The 19,601-nt window shown below is 44.4% G+C and overlaps 1 protein-coding gene across 1 annotated transcript; it reads left to right on the top strand.

Moving 5' to 3' along the window:
• Positions 1-257: 257 nt before the first annotated feature.
• Positions 258-18,012, top strand: LOC308072976 (radial spoke head protein 9 homolog). The gene is given in 3 exon segments (XM_080410619.1): positions 258-653; positions 656-736; positions 17,441-18,012. Coding segments are annotated over 3 exon segments (375 nt in total). The 5' UTR covers positions 258-520; the 3' UTR covers positions 17,602-18,012.
• The last annotated feature ends 1,589 nt before the right edge of the window (positions 18,013-19,601 follow it).

Here is a 19,601-nt window from a genome sequence, read left to right as displayed (position 1 = left end):
CTGCCCTGCCTGCCCAGGCTCTCCAGGGCCCTGCTTTCTCCGCCGTTGCCCCGAAGCCCGCGGTGCCCCAGGCCTGCGCACGGCCTCCGGGCCGCGGCCACCCCGCTCCCCTCAGCCCCGCACCGCGCGGGAACGGCCGCCGCCTCGCGCCAGGCACTGAGGTACACCGGCCCCGCGCGGCTCCCGGCACGCCCGGGCCCTCAGCCCCGGCACACCGGCCGCCTGCGCCCGCCGGTGCCACCGGGAAGGTGGGACCCGCCATTGCCATGCATAGTTTATGTCAGCGGTTAGCACTTATAGCTGCAGTGAGTTCTCTAGATATAGGGTGTAACCAAACGGGCACAGAGGGTTGGTCTCAACTCAGTGCCCATTGCTCATCTAGGACTGCAGTTAGCATGGCGTGCAATGCACATCATTGATGACTGATGTCACCCATTTCCGGCAAGTCTTCGGTCTTCTGTGGAGTCCACTGAAGAAAGATTGTGATTCTTTCCTATGTTGTGGGCATTAGAGAAACGATATGATACTCTATGGTGTGACGAACGTTAGCCTAGCTCACTCTGTTAATGGTCATCAGTGGCTGTTTGCAGGTCTTTCTTTGATGGAGGCAAAAAAGTTAAGTTCCTATTTCCATTTCACTGAGCCTGTTAACCTGAGAATAAAACCCTGCTGGAAAAGGCTGACCTCGACCCATCCACTGACTTTCTAGACTCTCTGGAGCATGATATCCCACAAGGTAAAGGTAGAAGAATCGACAGATGCAATGAAAGGGAAGGCAGCCTTGAGTAGTCTGGGAAATGCTGAGGTGACAGGATGCAGGTTACTATGGAGTTTGGTATGCTTGTGAGGAGCTCCTGCAAATCTGTAAAGGAATTGTATCCTTTACTAACTGTTGTACTTAATTCCCTTCTTAAGCAAATCTAAATGCTTACAGTGGTAGATGTAAGTGTACCAGAGCTGTTACATCCTCACAACAGATCTGACCACATCAGCAGTTAATAACCCCTCTGCCTGAGTGGCATATTGTCTCTTGGCTTGGGTAAAGCCTGTGACAGCTGGTGTCCCTGTGGGGAGAGATAACTCCGCCAGTGACAGAGGGAATTTATGTGGTTTGAAGTATTGAAGAGACCTCTTGTCTCACCCGGTATTGCTGCTCTTTATCTAAATGGGCTCTCATTAACACTAAGCTGGTATCTCTGAGAGGCTGAATTCAAATGTTCCTTTGATAAACTGTGTTAGATGCTGCAGTGTGGAATAATCTGTATTCTAGTGGGATTACACTGGAAGCAGAAAGGAAGATGTGCCTACTGGAACGTATTTTCAGTTCACATCTCTATTGTTCTGCTGGACAACTGTTAAGTATATTTAAAGCTTCTTCCCCTGGCAGGCTATTTCTCTAAAGAGATGGGCATGATTTTTATTTGCTTCTAACTACCTTTTGCTGATTTGTTGCATTTTTTTGGATTGGGCCAAGTGTTTTCATGGCCTGCTGTCTAGAAAGAACAGAAAGAAAGATTCTTGGGTCATAGTCAGAACTTAAGTTTGCTATTTTATTCCTATCCTGGAGTAGCAGGATAGGATAGTAGGTGACCTGTGCCTGATGGATTTGGCTGGAAGGACAGTGAATTACCAGTGCTCTGACTTTCAGACTTTATGTGTGTGTGATTAGACAAGATATATATATATATATCTTGTCCAATCTTTCCTTTGACTGAGAAGGAACCTAGTGAGCTCCTGCCTGAATTCTGAACATTTCTGACTGTTCAGAGCATAAACAGTGCTAAAATGTAAACCATTGTTCAACTTACTGGGAGTGTCCTTGCTGCAGTCGTTTTACAAAGGTGTAGTCTGGAGGGACTGCACATTTTTATGTATGCTGGCCCATTGAGCTGGCCCTTTGGACTCAAAAAGGAGTATTGCAAGGGAGATTAGGTCCTAGATACCTCCTAAGAAAATTTTAGCTGCAGTTTTGTATGGTAGTTCAGGCATTGCTACTGTTTGCATTCCCTGCCCACCCTTTTTTTCCTAGGGTTTGTGGTAGGGAGACTTTTTAATTTTGTGAGGCCTGAAACCATAGAGCCACTGCAACAGGCGATAAATCTGGGGTGCTTTCTATGTTTCCTCTAGAAAACAGGCACCAAGGGCTAAGAGCCTGGAGACTAATTTGCATCACAGAGCTGGTTTTAGCCCCCTTCAGCTGTGGTGAAGAATGGCACCTTTGAAAGATTACAGATACAATTCTGCAGTGTTTCACATCTAGTTCAAGGGACCAGGCAACTGGCAGGTCATGCTGTGTGTTAGACATGAAGATGGCGGTTTTATTGAAGTCTTTAAATCAAATTTGACTTGTAGTCAAATTTTACACAGTGGCAGATAGAAAGTGAGGCTCAGCTGTGCCACTGTCGTGTTTGTCTTCCTGTCGCAACCTGCGGTCTGAGTAAGTGTGAACCTTTGCCCCGTTCCTGGGAGGTTGTTGCTGTTAGTGCAGATCTCTGTCTCCTCAAAAAAGTTAATTCTCAAAGACTACCTGAGCTCAAGTGCAGCTGAGCGCTTCTTAATGGAAGAAAAGAAGATTCATCATGGTGCCTGTGCAGCTCTGGCTGCTCTGTTCTGCTCCTTTTTGGACTGAACCTGAGGATTGATGGAATGAGCTTGTCAGGCGAAGGAAGTAAGACAGGAACTGGTTACAGGATCAGCAAGGCATGTAGCCTCTCTAATTGCACTCTATCACATGCAGATAGGAGCTCTGACATTAAAGAAAGATCAATCCACCCCCCTTTAACAAGCATTCAGGTTGCCTGAAGTACTGGTTGCTTGTGAAAATGTAGGGGGAAAAAAAAGAACAGGAGGTAGACAGAGGCTTTCTGCTGACTTTATCTGCACGGCTCTGCCGAAGTCCCTCACTCCAGGTTGCAAGGTACTCAAACTCTGGGTCTTGAACTACCCTCTTTCAATTCTGCCAGTTCATGTTGGTCCTGACCCAGCGCAGACAGTGCTTTTTCTATTTCCTGACATGTTGTTCATAGCTCTGGCAAATCCCCTCATTTTGACCCGAAGCTTTTCTTGTCTTTCTTGGCTAGATCCACTCTTGAACAGTTATTGTCAGAGCAGAAGTAGGAATTCCCAAATCTATTGACTCTAGAATTGTGACCGAAGCCAAAATCATCTCTGCCCTCAATAAATACACAAAAAGTTGACCGGGTTGAGTAACATGTGAGTGATGCTCCCAGCGTGCATTAGGATTCTCCCTTAAAAGACCTAAAGAACAGGACTGAGAGATTAAGGGCTGATTTTAACCTGTCTAAAAGTAACAACTCTTTTGGAATAGTTTTCTTTATTAATTGGAAACTGAACATCTGTGGTGGCTGTCAAGGGTGCAACTGTCATCAAATGTATGGGGTGTCATAATAGGAGAGCAGAGGTGTCTTACAGAATGGAAAATTGGAGGCAGAGACAACATTTTATATGACAGCTGAGAGGTGGGAAGAAAGGAAGTTAAACCAGATTGAATAAAGGAAACAACAGTAAAAGAGAGTTTAGTGCAAGATTTGGGGAACCTGGAGTTTTGTAACAAAACTGTCTGCCACCCTCATCTTTATCAGTGATATCTGTGGTGATTGCAGGTTCCAGATTCTGTCCGCGTGTCTGTCTATTGGGTTATCTGTGCACTTCAAGAGTTCAGACTATGTTGCTGCTCCTCCCCTAATCATACTGTGAGTCTGTCTGTTTTTTCTTGGTGTCTCAGCTCCCAGAGACAAGTGACTGCGTAACTTAGATTTTACTTTAAAAATACATTTTTGTAAATGATTGTAGAGAAAAGTGGGAGAATGCAAGCCCTGTCTCAAAAGCAAATTCAATTGGCTTATCCCCTCTAAAGTCGCCAGCTCTCTGAGCCAAACTCATGAATTTGAGTGGCCCGACTCATGATTTTTGAACATGGAGGGGTTGTGATACTGATCTTCTGTCACCACAGTATCAGATCATGTAATGCTTCTTTCTGATCCAAGTGGCCAGCTGGCCATCATGTTGCATGCTGGGATCTGTAGGTTTTGCTGGCCATATGTCTGCCTTAAAGATAAGCTTGTTTGCTCTAGTCTAAGCAGACAATCTGCTCAACTTTATGCACAATTAGATATAGCCTTTCAGCTGCTGGCAGATTGCCAGCGTGGTCCTTTCTGTTGCATGGAGTTTGGCACCCTGGGTGATAGCATCTCGGGATCTAGAGTTGTGGCAGTTTTACATGTGCTTGTAGGTAATGGAATGGTGAAAAAAATAGCAGAAATTCCTAGCATGCCTACAGCATTTTCACTTGACGACCTAATGTTGCATAGGTATGAAATAATGGTCACCTGTCAAGCATTGACATGATGGGAAAAGTGAAAATGGAGGGGGAAGGATGATTTTACTGTCACCATAGTATCAGATCAGGCTATGCTACATTCTGCAAGGACGAATGAAAGGGAATGGGAGAAAGCCTAAGGTACTAGCATGGACTGGAAAGCTTGGGAGGAAGTAAAACAGGGGATGCAGAATTCAGGTCTTTGGTGCTTTCAAAGTACAGTTCAGAAAAGCAATAAATTGACTCTGAGTTTTGTTACAGATTGCTGACTCAGATCACTTTGATATGGAGATAAGGAACACCAACAGGTTAAAAAACTGATGCAGTTAAAAACTGATGCGGGAGGGGAGGTATGTTGGAGGCAAAGGAAAAGAAAAATGTGGATAGGAAAAGATATGAGTGGAAATAGGATTTATAAAAGAAGACTTTATTCACAAGTCATGACTCCCAGTCAATGAAGAGCTGCTTCTGGCTGAAAGCCTACCACAGTTCACTGGTGGAATAAGGGTAGGAATTAGAATTTAAAAAGCAATATAAAAGAAATACAGAAAGTTGGGAACAATTAATGATTGATATAATTTGGAATTTATATTGAGTAGACAAGGAAGCCAGAATAACCTGCAGTAGTCCCTGACAACTATAGGGAGGACTTTTTCAACTATATTGATAGGAGAAGAAAGCATAGTAATGGTACTGGAAACTGTCACTAAATGGTGAAGGTAAAAAGGCTGATAAGAAATGTGGAAGAGCAGAAATGCTCAATTTTTTTTTCTGGTTTGTTTTGGGGAAGAATATGGACTTACATGAAATGAAGACAATAAAATACTCTTTCAGACAGTTTTCAGACTGTTTGCTATGGGAGAGTAGTTAGACAACCTTCACTGTGTGTCAAAAAATGAAAATGGCTGAGCCAGATAAGTTACTGCTGAAATCATTATCTCAGGAGACTTGTGGCATACTTACGATGTTAACCTTTAATAAATCCCAGCATTGCAGAAATATTCCCCTACACTTATCTTAATTGGTAGTTGTGATTTAGAAATCACTGAATGGGCATATTTCTGGAGAGGGTCAGAATGGGATTCAGCTGGGACTAGTGCCAGTACTGGTATTTTTGAACTTACTCATAAATGATCTAGGAGTAAAGAATTGGTGGAGAGGCAAATAATGACAAGGGCAGGACAGCTACAGAGATCTGGTAAACTGGCCTTGCTTAAAGAAAGTACATTTTGATGTAGCTACTTGCAAAGTCACAGACCTAAGAGCAGGGACTGGAAGCCAGACTGTGAGCTGTATTCTGGAAGCTGTGGCTCTGAAAGGAAATCCAGGCACAACCCACTGAACATCAGCTCCCAGTCTGATCCTGAAACTTAAAAGGCTAATTTGATCTGTAGATTTATAAACAAGGGGGTAGCAAATAGGAACAGGGAGGTGATTTTTTTTCTGCGCATGCTGTTAGTGGAATCAGGACTGGATTACTGCACATTGCAAAACTGGAGAGTTACAGAAAAGAGCCACAAAAGGATTCAAGGGCTGGTGAGAGACATAAACAGTTCAATCTCTTTATCTTGCAGGAAAGAACATGAGAATGACTGTATTACACTGTGTAAATACTCCATGGAGTTTAAGTATTGATTACTGAAGATCTATTTAGTATAGCAGAGACAGGCGTATCAGGAATCAGCAGCTGAATATTATAGCCAGAAAAATGAAAATGAGAAACTAGGTACAAATTTTAACAGTAAAATTACTACCGGCTAACAAGGATAATGGAGGAATTTGTGTCTCTTGGTATCTTAGCATCATTCTGGATGTCTTCCTGGGAATTGTGTTTTAGCCAAAGGCAAATCTAAGTTGCTAGTCCCAGACATGAGTAACTGAGTTAAGTTTAATGTAGGAGTACAGAACAGGTGATTTCCTGATATGCCTGGCTGTAAACTTGATGACAGCCATGGAGGGTGATTTTTAGTTTGGGCTTCTTCATTGTCAGTGACATTAACGCAAAGGTGGCAATGTGCTCCTGAGACAGCGACTCTAAGCACAGGACTCTCCGTACAGCTGGCTTTACGCTCTGAACTATGACGCATGAGGGCTCAAAAGAGGACTGAGGAGATTCCTGACTTATTGCCATGCATTGTGTAGGGTAGACCGGGGAGCTGAGACCTCTCAGATGTGATTGCTCTGGCTCTGTAATGCTGGGATTTCGTAGCGTCATTCTAAACGGGTATACAGTGGCAGGGTGGATCATAGTGAGTCTCGTCTAGTTGCTGTTTCATGATTCAGCCAGAGAAGTGCCTAGAGAGAAGATCGTTTCAGCTCCTTTACCATTTTGACTGTGGAAGAAGTGACAGCCACTCAGTCTGTAGCTCCGTTTGTTCACCTGAAAGTGCAGTGATTTTGAGGCATTCCTTACACAGCATTGCAGACAATGGGATTTGTGGCTGTTTCCTTGGCTGAATACTTTGGGCACTAGCCTTTCTGCAGACTTGCTGAACAGTAGCCTGGGTTAGACCACTCATAACCTCCTGTTCTCTGAGCTTCATTGGCACGCTTTTTACCGGTTTAGCAACAGCTGGTGCTTAATGGGCCCTTGAAGACAGAGAGGCTGCGTTTCTAAGTGGGAGATAATTTCCTTTGGCCCATTTCGGTAGCTCCATCTTGGTTGCCCCAAAAGTCCAGGTGCTGGAAGTAAGGCGGCCAGGAGGCATGAACCTGCTTTATCTCCATGCATTAACACAGCTAATTAACTCCCTTTCGACCCACCCTCCAGGCGATTAATCCTCTATCAGCCTAGTCTCCAGCCATTTGAAGAGTCTGTGTCTGCAGAGGTATTTACAACCCCCAGCTAGCGAGCAGAGAGCAAGCCTGCCCGTTATCAGGGCTCTAAGACAAATGGCTACCTCCCCAGTGGCCTTGCAAAATCCAGCAGTGCTATGCTGTGCTGGCCACCTACTTTCACCCAGCCTCCCTTCTCCGCTAACATTTCACTGATGTGACCTGAGCCCTCCCCTTTCATTGCTTAACAAGAAGCAGCACCTCCCCAGCTCTGTGAAAACTGAGAGCAAAAGCACTTTACCTCTTAGCCTGCCAAGAGCCACACGGGGACAAGGCTTTTCAAGCTGTCTTGCTGAAATTCAAACTAAAAGACCCATAATGAATGAGAGGGCAGTGCTTCATATTAGCAAGGATAAAAAGAGGTAGCCAAAACATAGAACAAAACTCCTAGTGTGCCTCACAGCTATCCTCATTCCTGGTTCGGAGAGGTGATCTGTAGGTCTGGCAAATGTGTGAAACTGAGCTACAGCATCCCATGGAGTTACCTGACATTTATAGAAGTGTTTTTGACAAACTTCATAACACAGTAGTACAGAAGGAGTAAAACAGATTAGCATGCATCAGAACAGTCGGCTTTCGGATGTAAGAATCGAACCAAACAGTTAGCTCAGTGGGCTATTACTTAAAGCGTTGGTACCTGAAGTTCTCTGTTAAAACTGAAGTCATCCATCCCTAGAAATAGTTCCAGGCTGGCCGTAGCTGCTGCTTTCCAGCAGGGCGCACTGTGGTCCAGGCGTTGTCAGTGCTGCGCACAGAAAAGGAGACTAGAAAAGCAAAACGAGAAAGAAAAGCACCGAGAGCAGCATCAAATTGAGGAGAAGGTATGGCCTGAGTTTCCAGGCTGTGTGTGGTATATTGACCTTCTGAATTGTAGGTATGGAGAAGCTACTCTGTCCCTTCCAAGCTTAGGCAATTTCTGGAATGGTCCTGGGGCTTTTCAATAGCTTTCTTCGCACCCTTAGTGATTACAGGCATGCAATGGATGTACGCAAATACATAAGCATGTCTCCTACATCCTTCAAAAGTAGAGACACTCTTCATGTTTTTGGACTGAGGAGCCTTTAAAGGCTGTTAAGGCTATGCCTGCAGCGACCCAAGAGCATTGCCTGGGAGCAATACAAGATGTTGTCCTCTTACAAGCTGGGGTGCTGCCAGCTCAGGAGTTCAAGATCAGACTGGAACCTCTCCTGCTATGTTGCCACGTGAGGACTCCAGAGCCAGCTAGTATTAGAGCTTTTGACTGGCCGTCTGTGGTCTGCTTTGATTTCTGGAAAGGAGTCTGCTTTCCTTGGGCTTTGTGTCTATAGGTAATAAAGCAGTGCATTCACTGCTTTTGGGTCCTCGGTCTGTATCACCTCAGGGGTCTTGTTTAGTCAGAGACCTTGGATGAGTTTATACTGGAGCAGGGCTGCCCATCAACCGAGAGCTGTGGTGGAATCCTTCACTCTCCTGACTGCTGCAGTGAAAGGAGGAGGACAGAAGCAGAGTCTTCCGCAGCAACTTTCCAGGGATTATATTTGAAGTTTTTTCCTTCTCAGTAAAAGAAATCATGGCCCACCCTGTCTCCGTTTCAGCTCCTGGTTCATTGGACATGAAAAGGAGATGAACTTCTTGATGAACTGATGGGAAATGCGGGTGAAGCCTCTTAGAACCAGAAGTTATAGTTTTATCACCACATCGGTCAGCCTTGGCCTAGCCCTTTCTCTAGGGAATGATGAAAAATCACTTGCAGGGGAAAGCCCAGGGCAGTCTGTATGTCACTGAAGTCACAACAAGGTCAGCTTTTGCTAGGAGTGATCTATTTCTGAGTGGCAGCTCCTGCCTGTGCAGCAGCTGGCATTGGTGCCAGCCCTGTTTATAGCTTTGCTTTGCTGTTTGCTGCCCCTTTGGCCATAGAACATTTGCAGGGAGGAAGTAATGGGCGTTGTCTTGCTTTACTGTATGCAAATGTCATATAGATTGAAATTCTGCAGGCGGAATTGGTGCGTGGCTGTGTGTAGAGGGAAAAGGATGAGACAGTTCATCTATGGGTATATTTGTATGGCAGTTGTGCTGTGCAGGTTGTGCTGTGCAGAGACAGCTAAGATATCCCAGGCATTAGAAGATGCTTAGCCATCTTTAGTGTTCAGAATTAGCTTGAATATCAACACAACTGCACCGTGCTGTGTGGATACGCTCAGTGTGACAGTCTTCTCAGAAACTGGTAAGCTCTTCAGGTAATTCGGGCTAGATTTCAGTATCTAGTTTAGTATGAGAACATCAACAGTTAATAACCCATGCCATCTGTTCCTCACCCTAAGCCCTTTTAACTAGTCCTGCTAATTTGATGATGAGGTAAGAAGTACAACTGGGGGACTGACAGGGCTTGTAGCCTTGCCCCTCCTGCAGGAGAGCGAATTGGATGTCCTCTAAGCATTCGATGGGTTTTGAATCCCAGCATCGACTGCTTTGTGTTCTCTCAGAATTCGGAGATCGATGTGAGGTTCTTTGCCCCTAATCCAGCCCCTGTTCATCATTATCACCTCCTCAAAGTGGCCAGTGCTTTGTTATCAGGAGAGGCAAAATCTTACAGGGTGGCCATAATCTCCTCTGAGAGTCAGACAGATATTCTCGGTGGGTAAGAAAGTGACAGTGACCGAAAGCTCTAGGGGGAAGCAGGCTAGAACAAAGCTGTCCATTGCATCCTTTCATCAAACTGTTAATCTTTCTTTCAAAGACATCACATTTGTTTGGTGACAAAAGCCCCAAAGAAGCTGAATTGAGCCTGAAATCCTGTAGCAAGATTTAGAGGAAGCGTCTTTCATTCAGAGCAGGGAGGGGCGAGAGACTCCTTCTTTTTCTTCCTACCAACCAATGGGCTCACAGAAGCCCACGAAGGTGATGGATTAATGCAGGGGCTCCCCAGGTAGATGCTACGTGGTTTCTGGCACGCTCCACACAGCGACCAGCTGAACAAGAAATATGGAGTGTGACAAGATCCAGCATAAACTTGTGCTTTGGAAGGAGGGTGCTTTGCCTCTCTGAGAGATTTGTAAATTTACTACAGAAGACCCAAGATACAATGATCAGTATTACAGTTGTCAGAATCCAAATAGCACAGATTTTAACCAGTTTTTCTACTCCTAAATTTTGATTGTATATTGTCTTGCTGTTTCCTCTAGTGCACAGCCCTGTTCCAAATCTCTGTTCTGGATGCTTTCTGTGCAAAGTCTGCATCTTTTTCTCAAGAACAACAACAAAAGTTAAAAGGATTCTAGCTCTATTCTAATTATCAGGCGGATTTAGGACTTAAGGGCAAACTAACTGGGCTATAAGGAGGCTGCAATTTGATGTGTGTTACTTCTGTGCTAGCTTTTTCAGTCTTTCCCATCCTTTGCTGCTCATTTATGTCTGTGTATTGTCCCTTCTTTTGTGTTGGCATTGCTGGCTGTGCAGCCAGATTTCAGCTGGAAAAATAATTTTATTTTTGGCTAAACTATTTTTCAGCCAGATTGTTTCCCTGACCTGGTTCACTGAGCAGTAAATAAACACTTTTGCGGTCTCTGTGATGGAAGAGTGATGAGGAGGGGAATAAGGGTTTGGGGGCAGAGCCTGCTTCAACTGGATTAAGCCGCACTGTTGTCAGATGTCTAAGTACGGCCTCATTTCAGCCAGTACTTGGAGGCACCTGAATACTGTGCTCCTGGGACAACATTGCAATGCCTGGGTCTTCCTTGTCAGCAGGAAACAGGTACTTTGTGTGTAAATGGAAGGCCCAGGGCTGTCTTAATCATTTGTGCTGCAGAGGCATCCCCAGTGGGAGAGGATAATGGAGAGAAAAACCCTCTGAAGCAAGACCATTTTACTTTGAGGTTTGGGCATGGTTGTATTTGTGTGTCAAAGATGTGGCAGGCATTAGGACCACGCAAGAGCCACTTGGAAGCATCTGACTGTTTGTAAACTGTGCTTTCCTGGCTCTGGAGGCTTTTAAAAATAGTACCGAACCTGCAACCAGTCTGTGTTTTTATTTAATTATTATTAAATAGTTATATGGGGAATTGGAAATATTGACAGCAGTGTTAACGTATGGGGTGCAGGTGGTGTGTCAAGCAAATGAAAGAGATTTAGTTTGTAGCCAGTAAATGGCATGAAGGAGTCTGAGCCCCACATATAAGAGCGTTTGGATGTGTGTCCTTATGGCTGGTAGGCTGTGCCTCAAATGTCCGTGCAGCAAAATTTCCTTACAGCTGCTCTGCTGTGCAATTTGTCTTTGTTTCCTATCGACAGCAAATTAGAAGTAGGAAGCTCTTTGCAGTGCTAGATTTTCTGTTGGAGGGAAATGGAAGCTAAATCCCATGGGTGCAGTGTAGCTTTGTCAGAACTAAGTGCCTGGGGTCACGCAGCCAAGCAGTGGCTGCTTTTGCAAAGGGAAGCGGTTATGTTACCCCTCTGTGGGTTAATATTTGTGCTATAACTCCATACTTCACCCTCACTCAGAACTGAACTGCAGCAAGGTAGGTTATAACCTGCTCATGTGGCAGCATATTGTGTTAATGGTAAGAGCAACCATGCTGACGCTGCTTTTCCCTTGAGACATTTCCTCCTTTGAAGAGGAATTGATAATGTCACTTTTATGACCCTCTGTGAGCTTTTGCAACATGGAGCCTCTCTATCAGCCTGTCTAGCTCTTAAAGCTGTTTCTTCTCAAGCTTGTACTGAAACGAGGCATTGCTGAATCACCTCCGAAGCAGCAATGTTATGAGAGGTCATACTGAAAGTGGACCAGTTCCCACAGGAAGGTTCTGCAAACAGCCTTCTTAAAAGGCTTTTGTTTAAAAGCTAATGTCTCACACACCCTATTGCCTCTGTGAATTAGAAGATTCAGTCCATAGCTGAGACAGACATGGGGGATGAGACGGATTTCTATTGGCAACTGGAAAGGAAGAAGCTGAGAAGTAGGTTGACTTTTGAAATTCAGCTCTGGTGTCCTGGCAGCTGTTGAAGTGCCATTAAAAAAGGCAGTGTTTTAACACTGGGTGAGCATCAGAATCTTCAAAGCACTTTCCTGTTTGGGAAAGATGTAAGGAACTCCTCAGAATTCCTGTCTGCGTTTGGAGGGGTGGAGGCTGCAGCCTGCTCTAAAGAGGGAATAGGAAGCTCCAGATCTTCATCCAGCGGATATTTTTCCCATGCTCTTTCCGCCCACACAGCAGCTCCCTCCCTTCCCTTCTGGAGCAGCAACAGGCAATAGTTTCAACACAGACAGTGCTTGGCTTCCTTAGGTTTGCTGGGTGCAGCTTCAGAATTAATTTGCTCTTTTAAAAAAATGGATTTTGAAGAATGGAAATCTTACCAGAGTGGTGTTACTGTTAGAAATCTCTGGCGTGAGAGCAATGACCTCTGGTTCCCTGTACCTCAGCAAGCATGATGAGTGAAGTTAACTCTGCTGCCTGATTTAGGGATAACATAGGCTACAGCTCACACGTAGATGCAAGTAAAAATCAGTATTTAACTCTAGGAAAGCCAGCTTTTACTTGCTGTCTCTTAGTTCTGTTTGTATTCCCTCCAATGCAAATAATAGTTCGTAAATTTTTTTTCCTGACAACTTTTATCTAGGAGTCTTGGTGTACCTTACAGACTGATGCTCTGAGTTTCTCAGCCTCCCAGCAAGCGACATGTTGTCTGACACAGGGGCAATGAACAGTACGGGGACTGCCCTGGGATATTCTGAGCCAATATTAGAAAGGATTTGAACCCAGCATCCCACTCCTGCATTTTTATAGTAATAGAGACCTACAGCTACCTATGCAATGATTTTACTCCAAGAACCATTTGTAATAGCAGGGAGGTTTAAAAGAAAAGAAAAAGGATAAAAGAAGAAAAAAAGGATAAAAGCAGCATTTCATTTTTGCAGTTCTCAGCCCTTTTTATATTTTATTATGAAATGCATTTCTAAGGCATTTTCTTGAAGGAGGAAAGAAGGCATATTCATTTTAAGCTATTATTTCATGCTGTTCATTAGCTTCTGATTAAAGTACATTTAGAGTGGTTTATGACATCATTATTTCAAACTCCTACAAGAAAGGTGGGCCTGAAAAAGCATTTTTTATTAATATAGTGAGGTTTGAGCTGTGATGGAAGAGAACACAATTGTCTTGAAGCTTTCAAGGAGAATAACTTGCTCCGTGTCTCATGAGTTCAAATAATTTTGTCTTCTGGACCATCTCCTCAAATGCTGCTAATGTGGTGAGGTATGGGAAAAAACAGACTGAGATAATGGGCTCTAAAAGGACCAAAATAAGTGGTTAGGTTTCACAACTTTAATGTGCTGCCTCCTTAGAAGGCAAACACCAGCACTGTGTATCAGTGCGGTTTCTGAATTGATTTTGTGTGTTGCAAAGGTCCAGCCTGGAAAAGTATACTGAATAGATCACCTTTGATTGCTGTGTTAGAAATATGTCCCCAGTGATCTGGTTAGTAAAAGGTAGAGGGTGGCACGGCTGCTGCTGTTTTGGCTCTGCAGAATAAAGAGCAGCTCTATGACTAATTCTTGCTGAAAACAGGATCTGAGTGAAAATGACATTACAGTTTCAGACAGTTTCATGTAATTTTTTTCCTGTCTTCAACGAGTGTTGTGTCAGTCCAGGTGGGATTGCCCTGAAGTAACCTGCTTGTTTTGTTCAGGTCCTTATTTCACAGGAAGACTTATGCAGCATCAGCAAAACTTTATTGTCCTTATTTGCATAGAATTAGATGCAGAACCAAGCATCAGAGAAGAGCTAGAAAGCTGTAACAATTTAATATTCCCCAAAGGTCTCACATTTGTGAAATGACAAATCTGAGCCCTTTGGGAGTTTGCAGCTTGGACAGACAGTAGGGAAATGAAACAGCTGCACATCACAGCCTTTAGAGATCAAGCATAAAAGTGAATGGAGCTGTCTTCAATTACATCTGTCCATTTCTGCCAGGTGTGAAGGTACATGGGAAGTTCCTTTGATCAGCAGAGTTAACTGCTGATGAATCCTCTGCAGAGATAGATAAGCACACTGGGTAAATGTTGTGAGGAGATCATGGATCCATGTACTGTATTGCCCCAGGGCATAGATAAGGGGATTAAATCAAGTTGAACTCTATTTACTCTGCCTTCTCTGTGAATTTGTCCAGCAAAAAGAAGTCTGAATCCAGATATAGTTCATGAGAGCATTAATATACCTGTTTTCCTTCTCAACTTTCCCATTTGTCATGCTCCAGGCATTTCTTTTTGTTCTTTGTAAATAGTTTTGGGCAGAGGATTCATCTGTGTACATGAACAAAAATATACACACACACAAGCTATCACATGTACCCAGGCTGCTGGATGCTTCCAGTATGTTGGGAGACATTTAGCAAACCAGATAATCCCTAGAGGCTCTCACCACCCAGCAAGGCAAGGCACAGTCCTATTCTTGACAGACTTGCTTCTCAGAGGACTGGTCCTAAATCAAAGACAATGAGAGTTCCTCATTCCATTAGCTTTTTGTCAGAGAAACTCTTTCAAAAGTTTACAGTCACCCCCCTGCAAACCAATGTGTAAAGCCACAGCAAGAACCACCAGTACGTGATAAAGGGCTTGCAGATCATTTCTGCAAGCGCAAGCTGCAAGAACCCTGCACTGAAAGCAGAGTCGATGTTCAAAGGAGAAATGGAAAAAGTTATTTGTCAGATATTCAGACCTATTTGCTTGCCACTTGTTGCTCAACTCTCCTATGCATAGTCTAGCTACCGCCACGAGCAAATGGTGAAAATTTTTAGAGGCAAAGTTCAATAAACTGTTTGAAAGCTTGTCCTTTGACAGCAGATGGCTGTAGTGCTTCAGCCACTGGGTGATCTGCCTCGTCATGAAATGTTCTTCACCTGGGATTCCATGCTATCCAAGTAGTGAAGTTTCTTAAGAACATGCAGATTTTGTCAGAGACCCAGTCAGTTAGAATTTGTAATCCCAGTGGCTGAACCATTAATATGTGGTTTTACTCCAGCTATGACCAAGGTCCAGTTCAGTTTGTGTCCATATGAGTAGCACTGGAGAGACTGCATGGGAGACTGGGGTTGCCTGGTCTGTGAAACCACTGTGTGTGAAGACACTAGCTCATGCTTTAACTAGGACGTGTGCAAGGAATGTTACAGTGCAAGGAAGATGGCACACACCTGTACTGATCCTGCTCTGTATTAAGTAGCGCTTTGCTTTACTGAGATTCCAGCTGTTTCTCTTTAGTGGCAACATGGAGCTGAGTGAGTCAGAAGTAAGCTCTCCGGTATGGAAATCTCCCGAGTCCTTAAAAGATTGTGAATGTCTCTTTTGTACTTCTATCCTGCAGCCAGAGTCACTTTGTTAGAAAGCTCAGTGACTGCCATGGAAGGCAGGTGTTGCTGTCCATTTAGTTCCATGTTTGCATGTAACTGAAGAGGGTGCTTTGGAAGGTAACAGATCAAAGACGACACGGTGCATATTATGATATAACCAACCTGTGGAACTTGCTACTGAAGGAGACAGGGGAAACAGTGGTGCCCAAGAAACTTCTGAAAAGTACAGAAATACAAAGAGAAGAGGGAGGTAACAGGTGAGCAGCAGAACTCATGACACCTGGTTTTACAGGGCTTTGAATTGTGGTGTTCCTTTCTGATTCTGCAGCCACCATATATACTGTTTCCTCTCAACTTCCCCCCCCCCCCCCCCCATCGAGCCCTCAACTACTGCAGTTTGCCATGAACTGCTTCAGAGACTACATGTACTGCAAGTGAGTGTGCAAGAGCCCAAAGCTACAAGCACTGATTGCCCAGATAGCTGCTGCCGGGCAAGCCAAACAGCCTGTGCTGCCCCACAGCTGCTGGCAGATAAACAAATAGCTTCAGGAGCTGCAGTCAACCCTTGGGCCGTGTCCTGTGGAGACCTGTTGTAGGAACCTGTGGTGTTAAAACACTTCAACCCTTTGTCGGATGCCACTAAAATTGGCCAAGAGTCAGAAGTGAGTGGGAAGGGGAGGACTGGCAGCTGACAGCAATCACAGAAGCCCTTCCCCAGGCTAACCGTGACGTAAGTAAGCATGAGTCACAGCATAAACTGATGAGCCTAAAATTATCTACAAGGATGAATACCGTCTAACTGTCCCAACACATTATGGGCTTTCTGCTTACTCTGGAATTGGCACATTTTGACTTTGGGTGCAGACAGCCTGACCGCTTGACTCCAGGCCCGTAGTAGTATGACAGCTCCAACTGCACTTTTTTATTTGGGCCTGCTGCTTTTGCTTTTAGATGAAGATTCAGCAGGAACCTTCTTCCTTACATTGTAGCCTCTAGGCATTACTGATTTGGTGCTGAAGCTGGTATTTTCTTCTTTTGGCAGCTCCTTGCCCTCTGGCATTGAATCCAGGCTGATGCTCCAGCCCCTTCCCCTCCTGTGTTGTTCCCAGGCTGTCGTGTCAGATGCAAAACAAACAGTGGCTCAGAGCTCCTTGCATCCAGGAGAAATTGCATTTTCACACTGGCTCTGAACCTCCTCCACAGAGCCAAAGCAAAATGAATGCGGAAACTAATCCCTTTGCCCCTACCACGCACATCCTCTTCAGTGATGGAGCCAGGAAAGACTGAAGAGAATTAACCTTTTCTGCAAAATTCTCTGAGCTAAGAAATACCCTGCTTTTCATGCTCTCTTCCTCTTTTCCAGTTGCTGCATCAGGGAAACCAGTCTTCTCTGGAGCTGAAATGTCTTCTTCCTCTTCTCACTACTAAAGCTACAAGTTTATTTTAAAAATAAATTCCATACTATGCAGGATTGCTATAGCTAGTCTTGGCTCTCTATAGCTAGTAGCTAGACCAAGTAGGTGGCAGCTTGGTAGAGTAACTGCTGCCCGCTCAGAAGCATCCAAGAATAGCTCTAGCCTCTCCTAGGGATCAAGTATACAAGTCTGGAGCTCCAGGGGTCCCTTCCTGTGACGCATATGGCGTTACTATCATAGCCATGGAATATGCTACCGTGTGAAGCTAGACACAGACATCTGGAATTGAGGGCAGCCTGTAACACTGAACTGACAAAAGAAAAAAAGGTATCAAGGTTTCTGGTCTCCCTCACTTCCCTTTTCTCAGGCATCACAAACTCCAGTGCAGCCTTGTGCACTGTTAACTGGTCAGGCAGAACGCGCTGCAGTCCCCCTCTCAGCTTAGGGACAGCTTGCTCCAGGAACGCTGCCTCTTTCTCCTTTCCAGGGACTGCACTTGTGACATACTGACAAATGGCATTTTCTTGCACAGGCTCCTGGACTGTCCAGCTAGAGAAGGGAGGCACTGTGGTGGTGCTGCGGAGCCTGCTGCGGCTGGGACTGATGTTCTACCATGTCCCAATGACCGAGCAATACGGCTATATCTGCTTCGGCACTGGCGAGAAGAACTTGGATCTGCCCTTCATGCTGTGACTCGCCTGTCTGGGATGAGGGCTCGAGAACATTTAGATTTTATACTTAGGAGACTTTTGTTTACTGCTTGTTCTAATAAATGTGTGAAACCTCTGCACTTTGAGCAAGATTCTTTTGTGCCTGGATTCTGGCCCCAGTTCTTTTCTTAGGACTTTGCTGTGTGCGATCCTCCTTCAGCTCCAGGTTGAATTCCCTGTTATGTGTCACTGAAGATCCTTTAGATACTGACAGATGGCATTTTCTTCCACAATGGGTGAAGCCCCAGGTTAGAAATCAAACCTAGGCCATCTAGTTACACATGCTTACACAACCATGACACTTCCTTGACACCATGCTTACACAAAAACTAATTTGGAGACAGCATGAATGAATGCCTACTATCACCCATGAACGACAAACAGAACAGGGCTGCACTCAAGAGTAGAAAGCTCATGCATACTGTAAGGGATCTGTACTAAACCCTGAACTCGAGAAAGGCATATTGAAGAAATGATTTTGTTTTTCAAATGTTAGGTTTCATGAAAATTAGAGAGGTCCTTCCAGCTCATGGCATTAAACTGTAGAAAACATTAACTGTGGGCATCACCTGGTCTTTTGCAAAATGTGCTCATTCAGGTTCATCTCAAGGCAGTGGTTTAATCCAGTGACTTTTCCATTAGTAAAGCTCACTGAGCAGAGCTACCTAGGCTAGAAGACATAGTAACTTCTGTACGCAGGAGAAGAAAGAAAAATCTTTTCCCTTCTGAAGGGCTGTAGGTTTCAAAGCTTCATAAAATAGACGGTCAGCCAGAGATTTTATCTCAGTATAGTTAATGAAGTCTTAGCTCTGCCTCCCAAAGCAAAAAGATCTTGGCCAGCTCAAGGGGCTGAATGTAGGGCTTCCATTTCACAAAGTAAGGCTAAGAAGAACGATTATAACTTGGTTTCCTGGGTAAAACATGTTTATCCTTACTCTCTGTTCCTGTCCATGCTGATAGTTATTAGTAGATGATTCTGATGAAAGCAGTACAAGGTTAAGTGGCATAGTAGTATATAAATAAGCTGTGTTGATCTGTAGCCCCCAGACAAATATCAAAGAAACGGAGCCAAAGCCATAATGACCCTGATAAATGTAATGACCTTTTCATACCAGGCCCATAAGTAGCACGTCTCAAGTAGCAGTGGTCAGTAGGTGCAAGGTACATGCACGTACTACTATACAAGGAGAGAAATGGTGCCACCTTTTAGTTAGAGCGTGGAAAATTATGCGCATCCATCAGGCCCAAACTATCCCAGGAAGCAGCCGTACCACCGATACGGACGACTTAAGGCAAATGTATTTCCATGGGGAAAAAATCACAGGCCAAGTCATCAAGGATGTCAACATTCTGTATTTCCTAGATCCAGGAGTGAAGCACAAGCCAGAAATCCTTAAGGGGACGTGTAAGATACACACGTCTGTTTACCACTGCCATAGGTGTTCTGCTGCAAATTATGGATAGTACAGATAATTAAAAAAAATAATTTCGGTAGTCATAACAATTTCTGTTACTGCCAAGGAAATACAGTTCTGCAGGAGACTTTTTCTTCCATTAGTGTCACAGGTATAAAAGCCCAAATGAGGCAGATCTGAGTTGAAACACAGGTTAATGGGGAATCACCATTCATTGTTGGAAAAAGCGGGAAACATGCTTTTCCAAACCCAGTCGTGAGCCACGATGAAACAAAAGCCTTCAGATCCTTTCCAGCTTTGAGGTAAAAGTCTTTGCCCCTCCTTTCTCCAAATCATTCTGCACACTGGACTTTGCTTTGCTAAATCTTGTATTCTGCTAGAGGAGCAGGTTGCAGCTCATTCACTGGAGACAGTATAGAGTACTAATGACAGTTTTGGCATAAGAAAATCGGGGATACTGACAACCTTGCAAAAAAAGCAGAGCAGTGGAAAACAGCTGTGCTTACTGACTATGCCAGTTCTGTCCATTAGTGGTTTAAACAGAGAGGCTCGTGTGTATGTTTGACAT

This window comes from Falco punctatus, assembly GCF_963210335.1.
Source record: "Falco punctatus genome assembly, chromosome: 14".
Lineage (NCBI taxonomy): Eukaryota > Metazoa > Chordata > Aves > Falconiformes > Falconidae > Falco > Falco punctatus.
Note: the sequence above shows the minus strand (reverse complement) of the source record. Positions and strands in the feature narration are given on the sequence as shown.